The sequence below is a fragment of the Gadus morhua genome, chromosome 23 (assembly GCF_902167405.1).
Source record: "Gadus morhua chromosome 23, gadMor3.0, whole genome shotgun sequence".
Taxonomy (NCBI): domain Eukaryota; kingdom Metazoa; phylum Chordata; class Actinopteri; order Gadiformes; family Gadidae; genus Gadus; species Gadus morhua.
This window is the reverse complement of record NC_044070.1, coordinates 18,852,576-18,873,030: the sequence shown is the minus strand read 5'-3', so window position 1 is coordinate 18,873,030 and position 20,455 is coordinate 18,852,576. Positions and strand designations below refer to the sequence as shown.

The following is a 20,455-nucleotide window of genomic DNA, read 5'->3' as shown; positions in this document are numbered from 1 at the left end:
AAAAAGGAGGTTGTATTGATGTTGAATGTTACATTTCCTTGTTCAAGTTTTTTTAAATTCATTTTGAATGTTAAATATTCTATGTTAAATCCCAAATAAATTGTTGACATTTCTAAACGAAAGCCGGAGACCCCATCATTAAATGTATTCGTTTTCGCGGTTATTCAGCTTCTTCTCCTCCGGAAAAACACGAGCGAATTGCATTGTGGTATATGGGAGTAACATGTAGGGTACATAATATGTACGCTCAAATTTTGGGTATTTTAAGTGCACTATATAGTGCATGAAATTAGCCACTGAGAATTCGAACACCACTTCAAAATGGCGAGCACCCTATATAGTGCACTATATCCGTGATAGGGAACCATTTCGAACACAGCTTATGGCTGCTTTCGCTGCTTCCCCTCCTTCTCCTCCTCTTCTTCTTCTTTTCCTTCTCCTTCTTTAGGTTCTGGCTGCCTAGACGTAGTAAAGGCGCGTTACTGCCCCCACAGGCCACTAATAGAATTTTGGATAGCTCACAAATCTCGCGTGACAGATTTTTAACGCGACGGGTAATATCGTTGAGTTTAATCTCGCGAGATCTCGTGGCACAAGATCTCGTCACACCTCTACTAATCATGCTACTGCAAAGGTTTGGTTCTATTCTGGACAATATTAGTGGTTCAAATTTTTTGGGCAAGCTCTATACTTGATTAACAACAAAAAAATGTGTCTGGGGGCTTATTTGATGGATTTTCATGACGAAAAAGCCGGAATTACACTTTAACTACGATACAGCCAGGTGCCAGGTGCAGCCTTACTAGCAAACATATGGACTGGCAAACATAAAATACCACTGAATTTCAATGAATTGAGGAAAGCCTTTTTGCCAGGAACAACAGTAATGGGAGATGCCACTCATGTACCTCTGACATTCACCAATGGTCAATGACAGCAGGCTAAGTATTAGGTATTTAGCACTAGGCTACACTAGAGCTACCAGTCTATTGAACTACGGGTGGTCAAATGGGTTTTTTCTAGACTGGTGGGTGGTCTAAGCTGGAGGCCCACTATATTCTTTCATATGGCTCTCACAGGGCCCACAATCTGTAGTGGTGCCCCTGGCTCTACATGAGCATTAAAAGCATCTCTTGTGGAGCTCGTCTCCAGGCTTCTCTCTTTAGGCCAGCGGATCGTTAATCTAGGACAGATGCTTCAGATGTCCTCAATTAGTTCAGAGTAAAGTTCTTCTTGATGTTTGTTCTGTTCCAGAGGGCTGAGGAGAACGCACACGCTTTTCTAGACAAGGAGCTGAAGAAGCTCTGGAGGGGTCTTTTCTCAGATTACCCACAATGCTCAGAGAGTCAGAGGGAGGAGGAGGCGGAGGTGGATGGTAAGAACGAGGAGCAGAGGAGGCGTGCCATAGACGGAGTGGTGGACATCACAAAGCTCTGCCTGATGGAGATGAACCAGGAGGAACTGGCCGACTCACTGTGGAGTGGTAAGATACTCTTATTTTGAAAATACAGAATACTCCTATTGAAAGCAGATTAGATATTTATTTTTATTTTGAAAGAAAATAAACTGTTATTTTATATAACACTGATAAAATACTTTTATTTTGAAGAGCAGTAGAGGACTCTTAATTTGTTCATACTGAAGTAGATCAAGGTAGATCATTTCTAAACGTCTTTCTTTTGCGGTAATTGTGGGGGTATCAGGTTAAATGGTATGATCCAGATATGTAGGGTCATTGTCGGTCTATCAGGTAAAATGGTTTGATCCAGATAAGTAAGGTTATTGTGGGGGTATCAGGTTAAATGGTTTGATCCAGATATGTCAGGTTATTGTGGGGGTATCAGGTTAAATGGTTTGATCCAGATATGTAGGATTATTGTGAGGGTATCCGGTTAAATGGCTTGATCCAGATATGTAGTGTTATTGTGGGGGCATCAGGTTATATGGTTTGATCCAGAAATGTAGGGTTATTGCGGGGGTATCAGCAGATCAACAGCAGAATAACTCAGTGGAAGAGATGCACCACTTTCTTATTATATCAGGATAGCAAGTCACTTTTCACTAATACTCAACAACGATAGCACTACTAAGCAAGTTATAAGAATTACATAAAGTAACGGTTACAATACTTCTGTCATTACACTGTCATATTGCTTGGAAATATGTATAGTATGTGTTTTCTGATTTGTGATTTAGGAGCTCTTTCAGTCCAGTGCCAGCATAAACTCAAGTCTCATCTGAAGAAGAAGTTCCAGTGTGTGTTTGAGGGAATCGCTAAAGCAGGACAGACAACACGTCTGAATGACTTCTACACAGAGCTCTTCATCACAGAGAGAGGCAGGGGAGAGGTCAACCAGGAACATGAGGTCAGACTGATTGAGAAGACTTCCAGGAAGCCAGCCAATGAGGAAACACCAATCAGATGTGAAGACATCTTTAAGCCCTTACCTGGACAAGATAAACCAATCAGAACAATAATGACAACCGGAGTGGCCGGCATTGGTAAAACAGTCTTAACGCATAAGTTCACTCTAGACTGGGCTGAGGGCAAAGCCAACCACGACATACACTTCACATTTCTCCTCACTTTCAGAGAGCTGAATTTACTGAAAGGGAAAGAGTTTAGCTTAGTGGAACTTCTGCATCAGTTTTCTGTTGAAACAAAAGAATCAGGAATCTACAGATACAACCATGACCAAGTAGTCTTCATCTTGGATGGTCTGGATGAGTGTCGACTTCCTTTGGATTTCCAGAACAACCCCACCTGGACTGATATCACAGAGCCGACCTCATTGGACGTGCTGCTGACAAACATCATCAGGGGAGTCCTGCTTCCCTCTGCTCGCATCTGGATAACCACACGCCCTGCGGCAGCCAATCAGATCCCTGCACAGTGCGTTGACAGGGTCACAGAGGTGAGAGGGTTCAATGACTCACAGAAGGAGGAGTACTTCAGGAAGAGATTCAGAGAGTGGACACTGGCCAGCAAAATCATCTCTCACGTCAAGAAATCTCGAAGCCTTCACATCATGTGTCACATTCCAGTCTTCTGTTGGATCACTGCTACAGTTCTGGAGGACTTCTTCAAAACAACCCAGAGAGGAGTAGAGGTGCCCAAGACAATGACTCAGATGTACAGCCACTTCCTGAGGGTTCAGTCCATACAGGGGGACAGGAAGTATCGTGAGAGAGCTGAAACAGATCCACACTGGAGTTCGGAGAGCAGGGAGATAGTTTTTTCTCTTGGGAAACTGGCTTTTAACCAGCTGGAGACAGGCCAGCTGATGTTCTACGAGGCAGACTTGGCAGAATGTGGCATCGATATCAGAGCAGCCTCATTGTTCTCAGGAGTGTTCACTCAGAACTTAGAAGCGGAGTGTGGGCTGTACCAGGATAGGGTGTTCTGCTTTGTCCATCTGAGCATCCAGGAGTTTCTGGCTGCCCTTTATGTGTTTCTGTCCTACATTAACACTGGTGTCAACCTGCTCTCAGAAGAACAGCCAACCTCCAGGGAAGATGAACTCCTCCTCCTCTACCAGGGTGCTGTGGATAAGGCCTTACAGAGTGAGAACGGACACCTGGACTTGTTCCTCCGCTTCCTCCTGGGCCTCTCCCTAGAGACCAATCAGATTCTCCTACAAGGCCTGGTGGGACCAAAAGGAAGTGAATTACCGGGCAATCGCACTAAAGAAGTTCAGCTGGGACAGACCAGAAAGAGGTCACAAATCAATACCCAAATTGTGCATTACATCAAGGAGAAGATAGGTGGAGATCTCTCTCAAGAGAAAAGCATCAATCTGTTCCACTGTCTGAATGAGCTGAACGACAATCCACTAGTGGAGGAGATCCAACATTACCTGACATCAGGAAGACTCTCCACAGAATCTCTCTCCTCTGCTCAGTGGTCAGCTCTGGTCTTCATCTTACTGACATCAGAAGAGCAGCTGGACGTGTTTTACCTGAAGAAATACTCTGTTTCTGACAAGGGTCTTCTGGGGCTGCTGCCACTGATCAAAGCCTCCAAAACATCTCTGTAGGTTCGCTCATAACATGTATTACAATATGCTCAAAATTATATGTATTATATTTAGTGCTGTCAAGCGATTACAATAATTAATCGCATTAATGCCATAGTTAACTCATGATTTATTTTTTCTATGCTAAATATCCCTTGATTTCTTTGTCCCATTAATTGTTCTCATTTTAATGCTCTTATCAACATGGAGAAGTGCATCGGCTTGCCTTGTGCATGTGTTTTTTTTATTGATAACAACATTGGCATAGACTGATCAAAACAGGACGATACAAAAAAAAAGCCTATAGTGCAATTAAACAAGGATCATACAAACATAATGCCTTGAACATAGCAGTCAGGCTACTGCTTCTTTGTTTTGAGCCAAAGAAAATAAAATAAAAATGCGTTAAAAAAATGAACGCCTTTAAAATTGGTTTGCATTAACGCCGTTAATAACGCGTTTAACTGACAGCACTAATTATAATAGAATATAAGAGTTATGATAACATACAAAATGTATCTGTGTAAACACACTATACATACTTCTATGAAAGTAATATTATGATACAGTTTGCAGAACTACAAAAACTTATAATATTGTATAATATAATATTGTTGTTAGTATCAACAATTTACACCTAATATATAAATAACATTTGAATATCTAATGTATAATCATTTGTTAAACTATAAGAAATGTCTAATAAAACATTTAATCTCTGTTCCTAACATGTTCTGTTTATTGTGTGTAAAGGCTGAATGGCTGTCATCTGTCAGAGAGATGCTGTGGAGCTCTGGCCTCAGTTCTCAGCTCCAACTCCTCTAGTCTGAGAGAGCTGGACCTGAGTTCTAATTGTCTGAAGGATTCAGGAGTGATTCTGCTGTCTGGTGGACTGGGGAGTCCACACTGTAAACTGGAAACTCTCAGGTCAGTTTTACTCAATGTGCAGTTACAGAACAAGGTTACATTTATCAATACTTTACAGGGCTCCAGACGCCATGAGGTCACCTTTATATCTCTGTTCATAACTTTCATATAATGTGAATGATTTTTAAACAAGAATAAGGTGTAGAGAAATGCGTGTCTTTATTTGAAGCACAATTATAAATAAAAATAAAAATAAGGTGTTTAAAGTGCTTCACTGAGCTGAAATTGAACATTTCGAACTAAACCATTAAGCAAAATAATACATTTTTCGTGCTTAAAGTATTAAACAATTAAAATGTTGACCGGTCTCCCTTTGCGCAAAATGCGTCTGTAGACGATCGCACACTCTGGTAGAGACGTCTGTGTCGCTATGTAGGTTGCGTTTCCGACGTCCGCAGCTGTCTTTTGCTTTAAGGGGTCGCCTATTATCGCAATGAATAGTGCACATGCCATCTCATTGCTATACGTTGGGTTGACGTTTAATCCATTTTTTCTTCATGAGAATAATTTCGGATTTAAATTTGGTGAATGGCAACTCCTCTTTGGCAATGTTGTATGCAACATTAAATTTGATCATTTCCGATTCCTTAAGCCCAGTTCAGACCAAAGATTCACCTTGCAACGGCTTGCAACAAGACGGTTTTAGAACGTCGCAGGGGCGGTGTGAACGGGTCGTTGCAAGGAGTTGCAAGGAGTCGCAAGGAGTCGCAAGGAGTTGCAAGGAGTCGCCAGAGATTGAACATGTCAAATCGCAAGGTCCAGTTTTAGAACGCGGCGATTTAACTATTTCTCTTCAGCCAATCACAGCACAGAACAACTTCTATGTCACGGCCTCACTCCGTCCCGGTACCGTACTGTCCACTCCAGCATATAAATATCCGATTGAAATTTGAAATATCCGATATCCGGAGAATGACAAAACACAGTAACTCTAGCCTACTCTCAAGCAAAATAAAAAAACTAATTGCAAACCTAACTAATTGCAAACCTAACCTACGCAAATTATGCTGTTGCGGCTCTCAGCTGTGCCAGAGCGTTCACAGTTGCTATGGAAACCACCTAGCGTCGCAGCCCGTTACAGCGCCTTGCAGCCAGTGTGAACGGCCCAGTTTTAGAACGTCGCAGCCCGTCTCGTCGCAAGGAGTTGCGAGTTGCAAGCCGTTGCAAGGTGAATCTTTGGTCTGAACTGGGCTTAAGAGAACCTTATTGTTACTGCCTGTCGCTGAAATGCAGCTGGGAGAGGGGCCACTTTCTCTACACACTAAAAAATGTCTAATAAAACATTTTATCTCAGTTCCTAACATTTTCTGCTTATTTTGTGTGAAGGCTGAGTGGCTGTGATATGTCAGGGAGATGCTGTGAAGCTCTGGCCTCTGCTCTCAGCTCCAACTCCTTGAGTCTGAGAGAGCTGGACCTGAGTTCCAATCGTCTGCAGGATTCAGGAATGAAGCTGCTCTCTGCTGGACTGGGGAGTCCAAACTGTGCACTGGAAACTCTCAGGTCAGTTTTACTTAACGTGCAAATAGTTCAATATCAGAAGACATTGAGAACAAATACTGCCCTTGGTTGAGAATTACTCCTAGATGACCTCAAACTATAGCCGTTTTCACACATGTCCTCCGCCTTTTCGCTGCATTAGTATATAAGGAAATTCGACCCTGACGGTGATTCACACTTGTTCACACTTGATGCTTTATATGTGTGGAAGCAGCTTATATCAGCTAATAACTCAGTACCTTTGATGACCACATTGATTAGAGTGGTGCCATTGGAAATATTACACCTTGTTGTTTATGTGGGAAGTGAAAATTAAAAGTTGCAAAGTAATCCCAAAGTTGCCATTGCAACTTCTCAATTGTAAACGCAAAATATAATAATAGTGCCTTCCCACAATCCCCTATTAATGGGACAGTGGTTGTTAAAATTAAGGCGCAGTATTTGCATCAATGAAAGGTTATAGGTCTACATAAACTAATTATATTGTGGCGGGCAGCACGGGAATGACCTGATGGGAGACCAGGTTTAAAGCAGTCACACAATACACCGCACGACCCGACAGTTGCCTTTATTTGCACACCACACGCTCACACGAAGCACAGAGCGTTATCGTCACTACCACGACTCCCTTGGTGGCGGTGCTGCTTCCCCCGAGCCTCCCAGGATCCTTTGCTGCACCTGGATATGGCAACCACGGCCGTGACCACCACGATATCGGTTTTATAGGAACAACTCAATCATTTATATTTGTTGTTGCCATGACTCATCATGGTATTCTTATGTTATAATTTTTTGCGTATATTTTTTATCGATATTTTATCTTCCGAATTTCAATTTAAGACATGGAAATACAGAACAAGGGCAAACAATTCAAGACATAGAAATACAGAACAATATGTAGAAATACAGAGCAACTCAATTTAATATTTGGAAATGCAGAAAAATGTGTACAAATACGGAAAAACATAAAATGATTGAATCAGTAGAAATACAAAGCACCATAAAACGATGGAATATCAAAGTTATAATAACATACAAAATGTTGGCACCCTTATTACATGTATTACAATACACAAAATACAACATGTCATACATTCTAGTATAAAACTGTTTTAGTGTTGTTGTTAGTATCAACATTTTACACAACGTTTAACATATAAGTAACATTTTAAGATCTTATGTATTATATATATTTTTTATTTATCAGAAAAGCCTAATAAAAGATACAATCAGGGTTCCTAACATGTTCTGTTTATTTTGCGTGAAGGCTGAATGGCTGTTGTCTGTCAAAGGGAGGCTGTGAAGCACTGGCCTCAGTTCTCAGCTCCAACTCCTCTAGTCTGAGAGAGCTGGACCTGGGTACCAATAATCTGAAGGATGATTCAGGAGTGAAGCTGCTCTCTGCTGGACTGGAGAGTCCACACTGTACATTGGAAACTCTCAGGTCAGTTTTAAGAAACGTGAAAACCGTAACAGCAAAAGGATCTATATTAGAGTAAAAAGAAAATACAATAATGTAGGGTTGCCGCGGTACACGGTATTACCGGTGTCACCGGTGTTGAGGCCAACACCGATTACTCAGTGTTACACACCGGCAACACCGAGTTTTTTTTTGTTTTGTTTTTTCAGTAATAAAAAACAAATTCAGTAAAAATGAATAATATAATTATAATTAAGAAAATTAAAATGTGTAGAATAGGCCACAGTTCTGCTCTGTGCGGGAGAATTGTCGCGCCGAGAATTTACGTGCTTCCTTACAAGACGCAAGACGGGTAACCATAGCAACGCCGGTAAACAAACCCCGCGAAGCCCAATCCCTACGTGAACTCCCCGCGCTACGGCAATCTGGAGGCGCACAGAGCTTTGGGCCGTGATATTGTGATGTATAAAATTGGATTATACTATTATATATAGAACTTTATAAGACGCCGAGAGGAGTGTGAGAGGAGAGTTGACGGAGAAGATGGCGGTTGACCTATAGTTTCAAAGTTAATACCGTTTATACCGGTAATACCGGTGTTGACACGAGCGTATTACTCGGTGTGAAAATGTCCACACCGCGGCAACCCTACAATAAAGACAATTAATGGCCAGATTTACGTACATAAAAGAAAAAATTCACAGCCCAAATAATACATTTTAGAAGAATAATTGAAAACATTTTTATCATTGTTGCCATTACAGTACAAGTCGTACATTATATTAATGCAGTTTAATTTTTATTATTCTTATTTTACTTATTCACATGTAGTCAGGTTTTTTTGAAAGCTTATTATTAGCATTTAAAGATACTTTCTTTACTTTGGCTTGACTTCTCTTTTAATTAATATTAAAGACATAAACACAGTAACATGTTGTTTTTTTTGTGTGCTAAGGCTGAGTGGCTGTCAGATGTCAGAGAGATGCTGTGAAGCTCTGGCCTCAGTTCTCAGCTCCACCTCCTCTAGTCTGAGAGAGCTGGACCTGAGTACCAATGATCTGCAGGATTCAGGAGTGAAGCTGCTCTCTGCTGGACTGGGGAGTCCACACTGTACACTGGAAACTCTCAGGTCAGGGTTAGGGTTAAATGTGTCTTTGGGTTTTTTTAATAGTAAGGGATGATCCAGGACTTGGTGGGCTGTGATCTAAAAGAACAGACGACACCTTTCCCAGATCCCCGACAGATGCAGCATCAATATTCAGCTGTTAGTGTTTTGTTTGTAATCCGCTGTGTAGACGGAGAACAGGAAGGGAGCCAGCACAGTACCTTGTGATTCAGGATATTGTTCTGTAGGCGCACATACTGTGGTCTGAGATAGATAGATAGATGGATAGATAGATGGATAGATGGATAGATGGATAGATGGATAGATAGATAGATAGATACTTTAATAATCCCAGAGGGAAATAATTTTTGTCACGAACTCCAGATATACATACACAAATAAATAAATAAATATTAAGAATATAACATATATATATCCTTATACCACGGTCTGCGGGAATACTCGATTCTGATTGGATGCAGGGTGTGCATTAACTCCTGATATACGGACACCTGGACAAGTGGTTCCGTCAAATTGTCTGTTTACCGTTCTCAATTAATGCGCTAGCTGGCGTATCGTCTCTAAAATAGTAGTAACCATAGTAACGGGAAACAAAACAAAGCTCAGCGGACTATAATACCTCCCGCTACCTCCCGTTCTAAAGTCGTAGCTATGGTCCGTCCTAATTACTGGAGGAGTGAACAATGTTTCCGTTGCATGAGAACCCAACGGGCGTGTAATGGTGGTTCCGGGTATTAGTCGGACCCTCAGGCGTAACCAGGGAAACAAATGTATGTTTTGTGGAAAACTTTATATTCAGATTGTAAAACGCATGAAAATATAAATTAATGGTCTTAATTTGGTCACTGTTGGTAAGTGACCGTGGTATAAGCGGGATAATGCCCTTCGAGGTGTCCATTATCAGGAATTAATGGACTTCGCGGAGGCAACCGTCCTCCGCTTCGCGTCGGACGGTTCACGCCTCCACGTCGTCCATTAATTCCTGATAATGGACACCTCGTCGGGCATTATCCCTTACATATCCATATCCATATATATACATATACATACACAAACAGATATACATATATATATACATACAACATAAATACACCATGGACACCATATATATACACACACACATATATATATATATATATATATATATATATCAGGGTTTTTTCTAAACAAGGGAACAGGGGCGCTGCGCCCCGATACTCCCGGCGTGCGCCATCCTACCGAAATGCCGACTGAACCTGTCAGACTTGGATCTGTACTTACATGCTGCTGTACAACATACACTATTTCTCAAAACGATCTTTTCTCCACGAAAATATCCCAACACCACCACCTGACAATGTGTCTGATCCTCAAATAACTTATAATTACTCCAAAAATATTCCGATCCGAATTGGAGTTTCCCAGACCGAGTCGACATGCTAACGTTAAAGTTATTAGCAGCTAGCTAGCTAGCTACTATGTATTTGAATGGGTTTTTGGTCTAGGCGCTAAGAACATAGCCTCCCTCTACGCCAGAATGGTGGTCATTCCGGTTCACACGGCTGACTGTGAAAGGGCCTTATCCACCCTCAAAAGGTGGAAGACAAGGCTAGTGATGTTGCTAGGTACGCGTCCTGCGTCCCTGACGCATTAAAATCTGAAAGGACGCACTAAACTCACTATCCATGCGTCCCGGGGACGCATCTCATTTTCCCCATGAAAAACGATACATTGTGAACATTAAACAACTCGTGTTTAATCACAGTAACTGGCCAAAGAAACCTTCTTGTGAGCAGATCGGACAAGCGCTGTTTCAACCCTCTGCGCATCTACTTGGCGCAGACGTGATCCCCTGTACAAAGTATCGCGACATGCTAATTTAGCCGCTACCAAAACAACTAGCTCGTCACCGCTGATTTCATTTCAACAATTAAAAATACGAACTTCATAGTAAATAAACCCACGTTTCCACTGCTCGATGCTGTGCTCATTCGTGTCGAATGAGCAAATCAAACAGGATTTTTTTGCAATCCTTCTGATTGAATATATGTACATTTATGACAAAATCGTGAGGACTAGGCTTGTGACACACACACACACAAATGTGGCGCTCGCGTGGTAATAGCTCATTGGCGCCACCTAGTGATCATTATGTGCAAATGCACAGCCTCTCATTAAAATGACGGGGTCATTTGACCCCTCTTGCGGCGCTAGGAGTAAGTAAAAATGGCCCGGCGTTTCTAGTGTTAAACATGAACGGTTGAGTACTCCAGCTCTAACCATATCATACCACCATCAAGGAGTTTAACAATATTAATTTAATTTAAGAAATAGAATAATAATAAAAAAGAAACACATTTTTTAAACTGGGGAGTCGACTCGGGACCCATTGAATTTCTCAGGGACCCACCCAACTCGCCACCTGTGGGTCCCGGGGACTCACTACATTGAAAACCTATCAACATCACTGGGTCTACCATGACTAACGCTACCCTGAACCACCTCCTCAGGATCAGTATTGAGGGGCCTGCAATTGATCAATTTGATTTTGACAAGGCAGTGAGCCGTTGGGGCAGTCTCAGGAACAGACGGCTGCTGTTGTGATTTGTCCTACTTAATAAAAGTTTAGCCAATATTTTTGAAATTTGTCGTGTTTATTTACAGGGTAAAGTTGTACAAGTCTACCAAAAGTTGATAGTATTTTAGTTTTTCAGGATGACCACAAGAGCTTGAATTTCTCTCTTAGATAGCCTCAGAATGTACCATTTAATCATTCTTTTTTCAAAGGCTTCGCGCCGTGGAAGGGGGAGACCCCGCTTCCACACCATCCCCCGCCTCGGTCGCGTTGCTCCCTCGGCTTTGCGCAGGGGTCTGCTCCCTGCTACTTTTTTTTCTAGAAAAACCCCTGTATATATATATATATATATGTATATATATGTACACACACATACACATACATACATAAAAGACAGCACTGTACAAAAATAATTGTACAGTATTGTGCAAAAGGTGCAAGAATTATCAATTCTGTTGAAAAATCTGTTCAGATCATCGTTGAAGCTAGGGTCACCGTTTAAGTTCACCATAGATGGGAGGATGAGAGGCCAGAGGAGCAACAGAACATTGGACGACGAGGATTTCAGGAAGATTTAAATTATTTGGTGGTTTGAAGGTCAGACATGAGTGCAGACATGGTGATTAAGCTCTAGCCGTGCTGTGATCTAAATATAATTATTAAGCTTTTAGTGGTCCCTCATATGAAATGAATAATTGTATTAACCAGTTTACTTTTGTATGAACTATTCTCATCCAGATAGAATAAATAAACTGTGTGTGTGTGTGTGTGTGTGTGTGTGTGTGTGTGTGTGTGTGTGTGTGTGTGTGTGTGTGTGTGTGTGTGTGTGTGTGTGTGTGTGTGTGTGTGTGTGTGTGTGTGTGTGTGTGTGTAGGTTGTCTGGCTGCCAGGTCACAAAGGAAGGCTTTGCTTCTCTGGCCTCAGCTCTGAGCTCCAACCCCTCCCATCTGAGAGAGCTTGACCTGAGCTACAATCACCCAGGAGACTCAGGAGCTAAGCTGCTCTCTGCGGGACAGGAGAATCCACACTGGAGACTGGACACTCTCAGGTATGAAGATGAAAGCCCACGACTCAGGGACAAAGTCTCCTACAAGGATTCAACCCGCTGCTAGATGAAGTGGTTTGAAAAGGCAGCTGTAACTCATGTTGTGTAGAAAGTGATGAGACAGCAGATGATGAAGGTGAATGATTCAACATGCTGCTCTCACTTTGTGTCTCCCCCAGTGTGGAGCACAGTGGAGTGTGGAGGCTGAAACCAGCTCTAAAGAAGTGTAAGTGTCTGTTTAATTCATCACAACACACACTAACTATTGAGATGTCCATCCACACAGCAGGAGGTGACGTCTGTTCATTTTCATATGTGCCCCATGGAGGGGGCGCCAAAACGGAGTCACTCGTTTGGTAACTGTAGGCGGGGTACTTTCAGAAATGCATATCTCACTCAAAAAATCATGTATAGACTTTATTCAAAGTTTGTATGGGTGTGGGAGCACCATAGACCTAAAACAACACCCCAAATCCCAGGAAAAGTGTTGTTTTCATAATATGTCCCCTTTAATCATAATTACATGTCTATCTTACATTCAAAGATTCATACTATTATCTTGTTGTTAGTAGAATAATAATAATTATCATTCTGTTTAATTCTGGTTATTACGTTAGATATAGCACACAATAATCATATTAATTAATCATTAATTAAGTTTTGAATGATGCATGTATTTCCTTTTGGATATCAACTAGAAGTGGTGATGCTGTTTATTAAAATAGTAATGATGATGATTAATGAATAATAATGTTTTAGCAGCCTCATCACGTCTGTTTCTCCCATCAGATGCCTGTGAACTCACACTGGACCCAAACACAGCCAACGAACTACTCTCTCTGTCTGAGGACAACAGAAAGTTGACAAAGGTTGAAGAGAAACAGCCGTATCCGTCTCACCCAGAGAGATTTCTGTATTTGGCCCAGGTGTTGTGTAGAGGGGTTCTGACTGGCCGCTGCTACTGGGAGGCAGAGTGGGAAGGAGAGGTTTATATAGGAGTGGCATACAGAGGAATGACAAGGAGAACAAAGGGTGGTTATAGCAGGCTTGGATTGAACAACAGGTCCTGGGTTCTTGATTGTTGCGATGATCATTACGATGCCCGTCACAACGGTAGTAGAACACCCATAGCCCTCCCCCCCGCTCGCTCTAACAGAGTAGGAGTGTACCTGGACCGGCCTGCTGGCACTCTGTCCTTCTACAGAGTTTCCCCAGGTGGAGGAGGGTCCTCAGACACACTGACACACATCCACACCTTCCAGTCCACCTTCACCCAGGAGGACCTCCTCCCTGGGTTTGGGTTGGATAAGCCTGGTTCTTCCGTGTCTCTGTGTCCAGGGGCAGACTTGCCATCGGCAGGATCGGGAGATTTCCCGACCGGCCGGACAATTTCAGGCCGGTCAAATATTTTTTGATATTTGCACAGTGCGAAATGGAGGTCTGGCCTGCAAAACGGGGCCGATGTATTACTGTCAATTTAGAGGTTGGATAACTTTTAAACACAGTGTATGGGGGCAAAGCGATCGGCCGAAAGGCTCCTCCCAACTTGGACTGCTCTGCGTTGTGTCCATTCTGATTGGCTCAGCCTGACACACGGCCGGGTCTCTTACTTCATGTTTACCTCCCTCTGACAATATCATCCCACTGCAGACACAAATGGGCGTTCTCGTGTGGTGGGGGTTCCCGTTTACGCAGACTGGAACGCCCCCTTCTTATTCTTCGTTGCCTTTCTCGCTGAACTGTATTAAAATGTCAAAGTGTACTACTCCGAAACCATGTAAATGTAAAAATACTTCCAAAGCTTTTCAAATCTTATTAGGAAAATAACTTCACATGGTGTGTCTTTTTACAATTTATTCGTTACCAGCATTCGTAGTGATGATCAGCAGTGAAATAGTCTGCTATAAGACGTTGACGTCGCTTAGCAACCGAAGACGCTGGGGTTGACAAGTTACCGGACTACTACCCATTAGGCCTGCAGCGGATTCGAATTGTATCCGAATCCGTTCGGTTCGTTTACCACAGTTCGGAGCATTCTGGAGATCCGCGGATTTCGGTTTCATGAAGGCATTGCCTCATGTAGCGTATTTTGCCTACTGTAGCCTACGTCCGATACAAAAGGGTGTTTAGGACCCAGCGGAATGCATTCTCTCCAGTGCTGCCCGAGCCAATGAGGTAGCTGTAATAGGTTGTTTTCTGAAGTTCAAGCGCACGATTCCTAAATTTAAAGAAAGTAATTGATACAATTATATTCTAAATATACGGGAGATAAATACAAACGGGTGATAAGCGGGATAACGGCCTTCGAGGTCGACCGGTTCGATGGAAATAATGGACAGGTAGAGGCAACTCTGGCTTCATGCTGCGCTCGTCGCCAGAGTTCTAAGCCTCGTCGGCCGTTATCCCTTACATGTTACACTCAGTGCACCATGTTTTCAAATGCATTTAGGGGAACATTTATTGCACAAAAAAGCCTTGCAAGTTGTCTGATTGCAGTCAATTAACGCATTGCAAATAGCCTGTGGGTCTCATTCATTTTTGTGTTTCTCCCCCAAACCCTCCATCAAAAAAAAGTCTGCCTTTTTACTACCACGGACATGATCCTAATCCGAACCGTATCCAAAACCGAGGCCCAAAACGGTTATCTGAACCGAACCGTGGACACACTGATCCGTTTCACCCCTACTACCCATGCAAGTGAACGGAGCGTTCCACGGCATTGAGAAGACCCGTGTAATAAAGGCCTATAAAATTTATATTTATGGCATAGATTTCTCCTCAGATTAGGCCAATAAAGCAATGATAACAAAAACAAAAAAATACAAACGCTCGATCAAATGCCCCACCAACATGTTTGATCGCCAGCCGCCACTGAGAATGACCAATGAAAATAATTCTCTACACAATTTGAATTGTGTTTAAATATGCTACAGTGGTCATTTGTTTGGTCAATTCATGTTAAACAATGAGGGTTTTGATTGACCCGACCCGGCCCACCGATATTTCCCACCACTATCCTTGAGCCGGGTCGGGCCTTGAATTGACTAAACAAACATGAATTGACTAAACAAATGACCACTGTAGCATGTTTAAACACAATTCAAATTGTGCAGAGAATTATTTCCATTGGTCATTCTCAGTGGCGGCTGGCGATCAAACATGTTGGTGGGGCACAGTAATAGACAGGGGGTCTGAGGTTCCCCCCCCCCCCCCCCCCCATTATTATTTTTTACATAGCCTACATCCTGACTTGCAGGGCCTGGACAAGCTTACACTGCATATACAGACCTATTTCATGGCCATTCCACCAGCCATTGCTATTTGACCCATTGTTGTTATTCTGATATTTAGACAAATCATGATCACTGTCCTATAGCGTCTTTTTTGAGTCTCAATGTCTACTTCAAATGCAGTTAGAAATATGAGACGGTTGCTTCATTTTGTTTATATGCTACAGGCCGAAAGACTAAATTAATATGTAACTTACTTGCTCCTTTTAAGTATAACACTGCTTGGAGAGTCCAATTCCTCCGCTGAAAAGGGTGGAAAGTGCTTACAACTCTCTGCTAGTTAGCGATCTATGACACTGTTGTTTTTTATTGGTCTTCATGAAAAAAAACATAAGGGGTATCACTGTTGTTTTTCTTTGGTCGTCATGAAAAAAACCAAAGGGGTGACACTGTCGTTTTAATCAAATGAAAAATAAGGGGTGACACTGTCATTTTTCTTTGGTCGTCATGAAAAAAACCATAAGGGGTAACACTGTTGTTTTTGATTGGTCGTCGTGAAAAAAAACACAAGGGGTAACACTGTTGTTTTTGATTGGTCGTCATGAAGAAAGTCATAAGGGTCATGTTGTCTATTTCAAATAAAATATAAGGGGTAACACTGTCGTTTTTTATTGGTCGTCATGAAAAAACATAAGGGAATTAATAGAAATACACACATACATTTTAATGTCATGTATATCCTCTTTATTGATGATTGATTATTGTGTATTGTCATCGCCTCAGTGGTGCAGTGGAGTGTACTCTGCCTAAGCAACTGGCGACCGCGGCTCAATTTCTGTGGAAAACACAACATCTTTAATTTAGGGGGTAACACTGTCGTTTTTATCAAATGAAACATGAGGGGTAACACTGTTGTTTTTTATTGGTCGTCATGAAAAACACGTATCTTTAATTTGAAATGTAATGCTATCATGTCTATTTCACTGTCATATATAACCACAGACATTTAAATTATTAATCTCAGTGGGAAGTGGAGAGAGCTGTGAGCTAACCCCCTGGACACCGGGGTTCAAGTCTGGTTGATTATAAAGTCAAGTATAACCATTGTGTTCACTTTTTTCGGTGTCTTGTTGGTGCATTGATAAGTTCGGAGGTTTATACTCTAAACAGCTCAGGTTCGGATTCCCGCAAAAACGTCGACAGGGGTACCACTGTCGTTTTATATTGGTCAACATTGAAAAAACATGAGGGGTAACTCTGTCGTTTTTTATCGGCCGTCTTGAAAAAAAACATAATGGTTAACACTTGTTTTTTATCGGCCGTCTTGAAATAAACATAAGGGGTAACACTGTCGATATTCATCAAATAAAACAAAGGGGGTAACACTGTTGTTTTTCTTTGGTCGTCATGAAAAAAAACATAAGGGGTAACTGTCGTTTTTTATTGGTCGTCATGAAAAAAAACATAAGGGGTAACACTGTTGTTTTTTATTGGTCGTCATGAAAAAAAACATAAGGGATAACACTTGTTTTCTATTGGTCGTCATGAAAAAAAACATAAGGGATAACACTGTTGTTTTTTATTGGTCGTCATGAAAAAAAACGCAAGGGATAACACTGTTGTTTTTATTGGTCGTCATGAAAAAAAAACAAGGGGTAATACCGTTGTTTTTTATTGGTCTTCATGAAAAAAAACATAAGGGGTAACACTGTTGTTTTTAATTGGTCGTCATGAAAAAAAACATATGGGGTAATACTGTCGTTTTTATCAAATGAAACGTAAAGGGTAACACAGTCGTTTTTTATCTGTTGTCATGAAAAACCCATAAGGGATAACACTGACGAAATGTATCGAATAAAACATAGGGGGTAACACTGTCGTTTTTATCAAATGAAACATGAGGGGTGACACTGTCGTTTTTCTTTGGTCGTCAGGAAAAAAAACAAAGGGTAACACTGTTATTTTTTATTGGTCGTCATGAAAAAAAACATAAGGGGTAACACTGTCGTTTTTTATTGGTCGTCATGAAAAAAAACATAAGGGGTAACATTTTCGTTTTTTATTGCTTGTCATGAAAAAAAAACATACTTGAAAAAAAAAAAAATTGGCCTTGTCAAATAAAATATAAGGGGTAACACTGTTGTTTTTCATCAGTCATCATGGGAAAATAACGTAAGGGGTAACATTGTCGTTTTTATCAAATGAAACATAAGGGGTTACACTGTTGTTTTTTATTGGTCGTGATGAAAAAAACACAAGGGGTAACACTGTCGTTTTTTATTGGTCGTCATGAAAAAAAACATAAGGGATAACACTGTTGTTTTTTATTGGTCGTCATGAAAAAAACATAAGCCAAGGGAAATAATAGAAATACACGCATACATTTTAATGTCATGTATATCCTCTTTATTGATGATGGATTATTGTGTATTGTCATCGCCTCAGTGGTGCAGTGGAGTGCACTCTGCCTAACCCACTGGAGACCGGGGTTCAATTCCGGTTGATATCCTCTGTTAGAAGATTCTACTTTCTATTTCATGCGAATTATAAAGTCAAGGATAACCATTGTGATGCCGTTAATCTTTGTCTTGATGGTGCATTGATAAGTTCGGAGGTTTAGCCTACTTTCTAAACAGCTCAGGTTCGGATCTCCGCTAAAACGTTGGCAGGGGTTCCACTAATGTTTTTTATTGGTCGTCATGAAAAGAAAAGGTAACACTGTCGTTTTTATCAAATGAAACGTAAAGGGTAACACTGTCGTTTTTTATCTGTCGTCATGAAAAACCCATAAGGGGTAACACTGTCGAAATGTATCGAATAAAACATAGGGGGTAACACTGTCGTTTTCACCAAATGAAACATGAGGGGTTACACTGTTGTTTTTTATTGGTTGTCATGAAAAAAAACATAAGGGGTAACACTGTTGTTTTTATTGGTCGTCATGAAAAAAACATAAGGGGTAACACTGTTGTTTTTTATTGGTCGTCATGAAAAAAGAAATAAGGGGTAACACTGTTGTTTTTTATTGGTCGTCATGAAAAAAAACACAAGGGGTAACACTTGTTTTTTATTGGTCGTCATGAAAAAAAACATAAGGGGTAACACTGTCGTTTTTATCAAATGAAACCTAAAGTAACACTGTATAGAATAGAATAGACACACACACACACACACACAATCAGATGGATCCGACCGGGATTTCCGTTGCGATGGGTTTCCTCCATCAGCGACTTATACAATAAACAAATTATGTAAAACAAAACCCCTCTTTGATTTTAAAATAATAGTATGCAAATATGTTGAATAGGCCTCCATCTTAGTTATACTTTTAAAATGTTCCTATATAGCCTATTTTATAGCTTACACACTGATATTTTAAAACAGGAATGCGAAATGCATCCTGGGATATTCCATGGACATATTGGGCTAGCCCCACCCATGGACATAATAAAGGATGGACCACAGACTGGAAAATGGCCGCCCATTCATTCCTATGCAAACTGCTCAGTGGCGCAGGGTAACATCATGGACATAATAAAGGATGGACCACAGGCTGGAAAATGGCCGCCCATTCATTCCTATGCAAACTGCTCAGTGGCGCAGGGTAACATACGGGAGCGATTTGCTTCCGCGTTATGTGGCCAAGACACGTGACCTAGTCCGTGACGTACCGGATGCAGAGATCTTCTTCTTCTTCTAGTTTAGTGGAGGATCATAGTTTTTCCCCATATACCGCCACCTACTGGACTACTACACAGGAGTTTGTGACAAGGACGTTGGCAAATGATCACGCTCGGAAATGGGTGAACAGTGTGATGAACGCATTTGTTAGTGTAGAGCTAGGAGGCAACAGCGTAGAGCATCCTGGAATAAGGTTTAACGGCTGTGGTTTATACTTAAAAGACACCAATAGGGGAAATTACATTTTTTTAAAAAGCATTTCACAGTCTCTTGAAGTGATGATCCAGAGTGGGTGAAACTGACACTTTTAGGACCAATGCCTTCAGCCTTCTCCACTCTGAATTGTAATTTCAACAGTTTTCAATACTGTAAGATATAATCCAGGTCCTTAATCTTTATTCGATGATGCTCTTCTCTGCGTGTTTGATAAATCTGTAATTATAACCTTTTTGGTAATCATTTGCGTTTATCACACTGTTCATTCATTTCACTGTTCTTCCTCTCATTCCTTTCCTTACTTCTTCTTTAGGCTACCTGTCTTTGTTTCCCCTTCCACTCTTCTGCCCCAGCCAAACAGCCCAAAAAAGTGTTTTGTTAAAATTTGGGGTGGGGGGTCTTGTAATAAAAGCTTTTTTTATTGTAACACTTGGTTCAAATCCTATTTCTTACATATGCAGCCATTTGGACACCATTCTATGATAGCTGATAACCAAGGTACACACTGTAATACTATAATCAAGAGGACATACAGGCAGTTCAAATAAAAAGAGATAGAACTTTATTGATCTGGAAACCATAAATATGTAAGATTGCTCCATATAATACCATGGTAACATAGTAAACGTATGTAGGCCTAAAAAATTCAGTTCAATGTTATTGCTTAAACAGATTCCTTCCAACTAACTATTTACGAAAAATGCATTCAATAATTTATATAAAAGTAAATGCTTACATATCGA

At 41.1% G+C, this 20,455-nt stretch overlaps 1 protein-coding gene across 5 annotated transcripts; it reads left to right on the top strand.

Moving 5' to 3' along the window:
* Positions 1-1,394: 1,394 nt before the first annotated feature.
* Positions 1,395-14,343, top strand: LOC115537061 (NACHT, LRR and PYD domains-containing protein 12). 5 transcript variants are annotated; one of them, XM_030348677.1, is made up of 9 exons: positions 1,395-1,483; positions 2,197-4,033; positions 4,770-4,943; positions 6,270-6,443; positions 7,708-7,884; positions 8,816-8,989; positions 12,415-12,588; positions 12,765-12,811; positions 13,375-14,343. In XM_030348677.1, the coding sequence occupies exons 1-9, from the start codon at positions 1,441-1,443 to the stop codon at positions 13,998-14,000; spliced, it is 3,426 nt and encodes a 1,141-aa protein (XP_030204537.1). In that variant the 5' UTR covers positions 1,395-1,440; the 3' UTR covers positions 14,001-14,343. The 5 variants fall into 5 exon arrangements, with proteins under 5 accessions (XP_030204537.1, XP_030204538.1, XP_030204539.1 ...); XM_030348678.1 differs by lacking the exon at positions 7,708-7,884; XM_030348679.1 differs by lacking the exons at positions 6,270-6,443; positions 7,708-7,884.
* Positions 14,344-20,455: the final 6,112 nt, after the last annotated feature.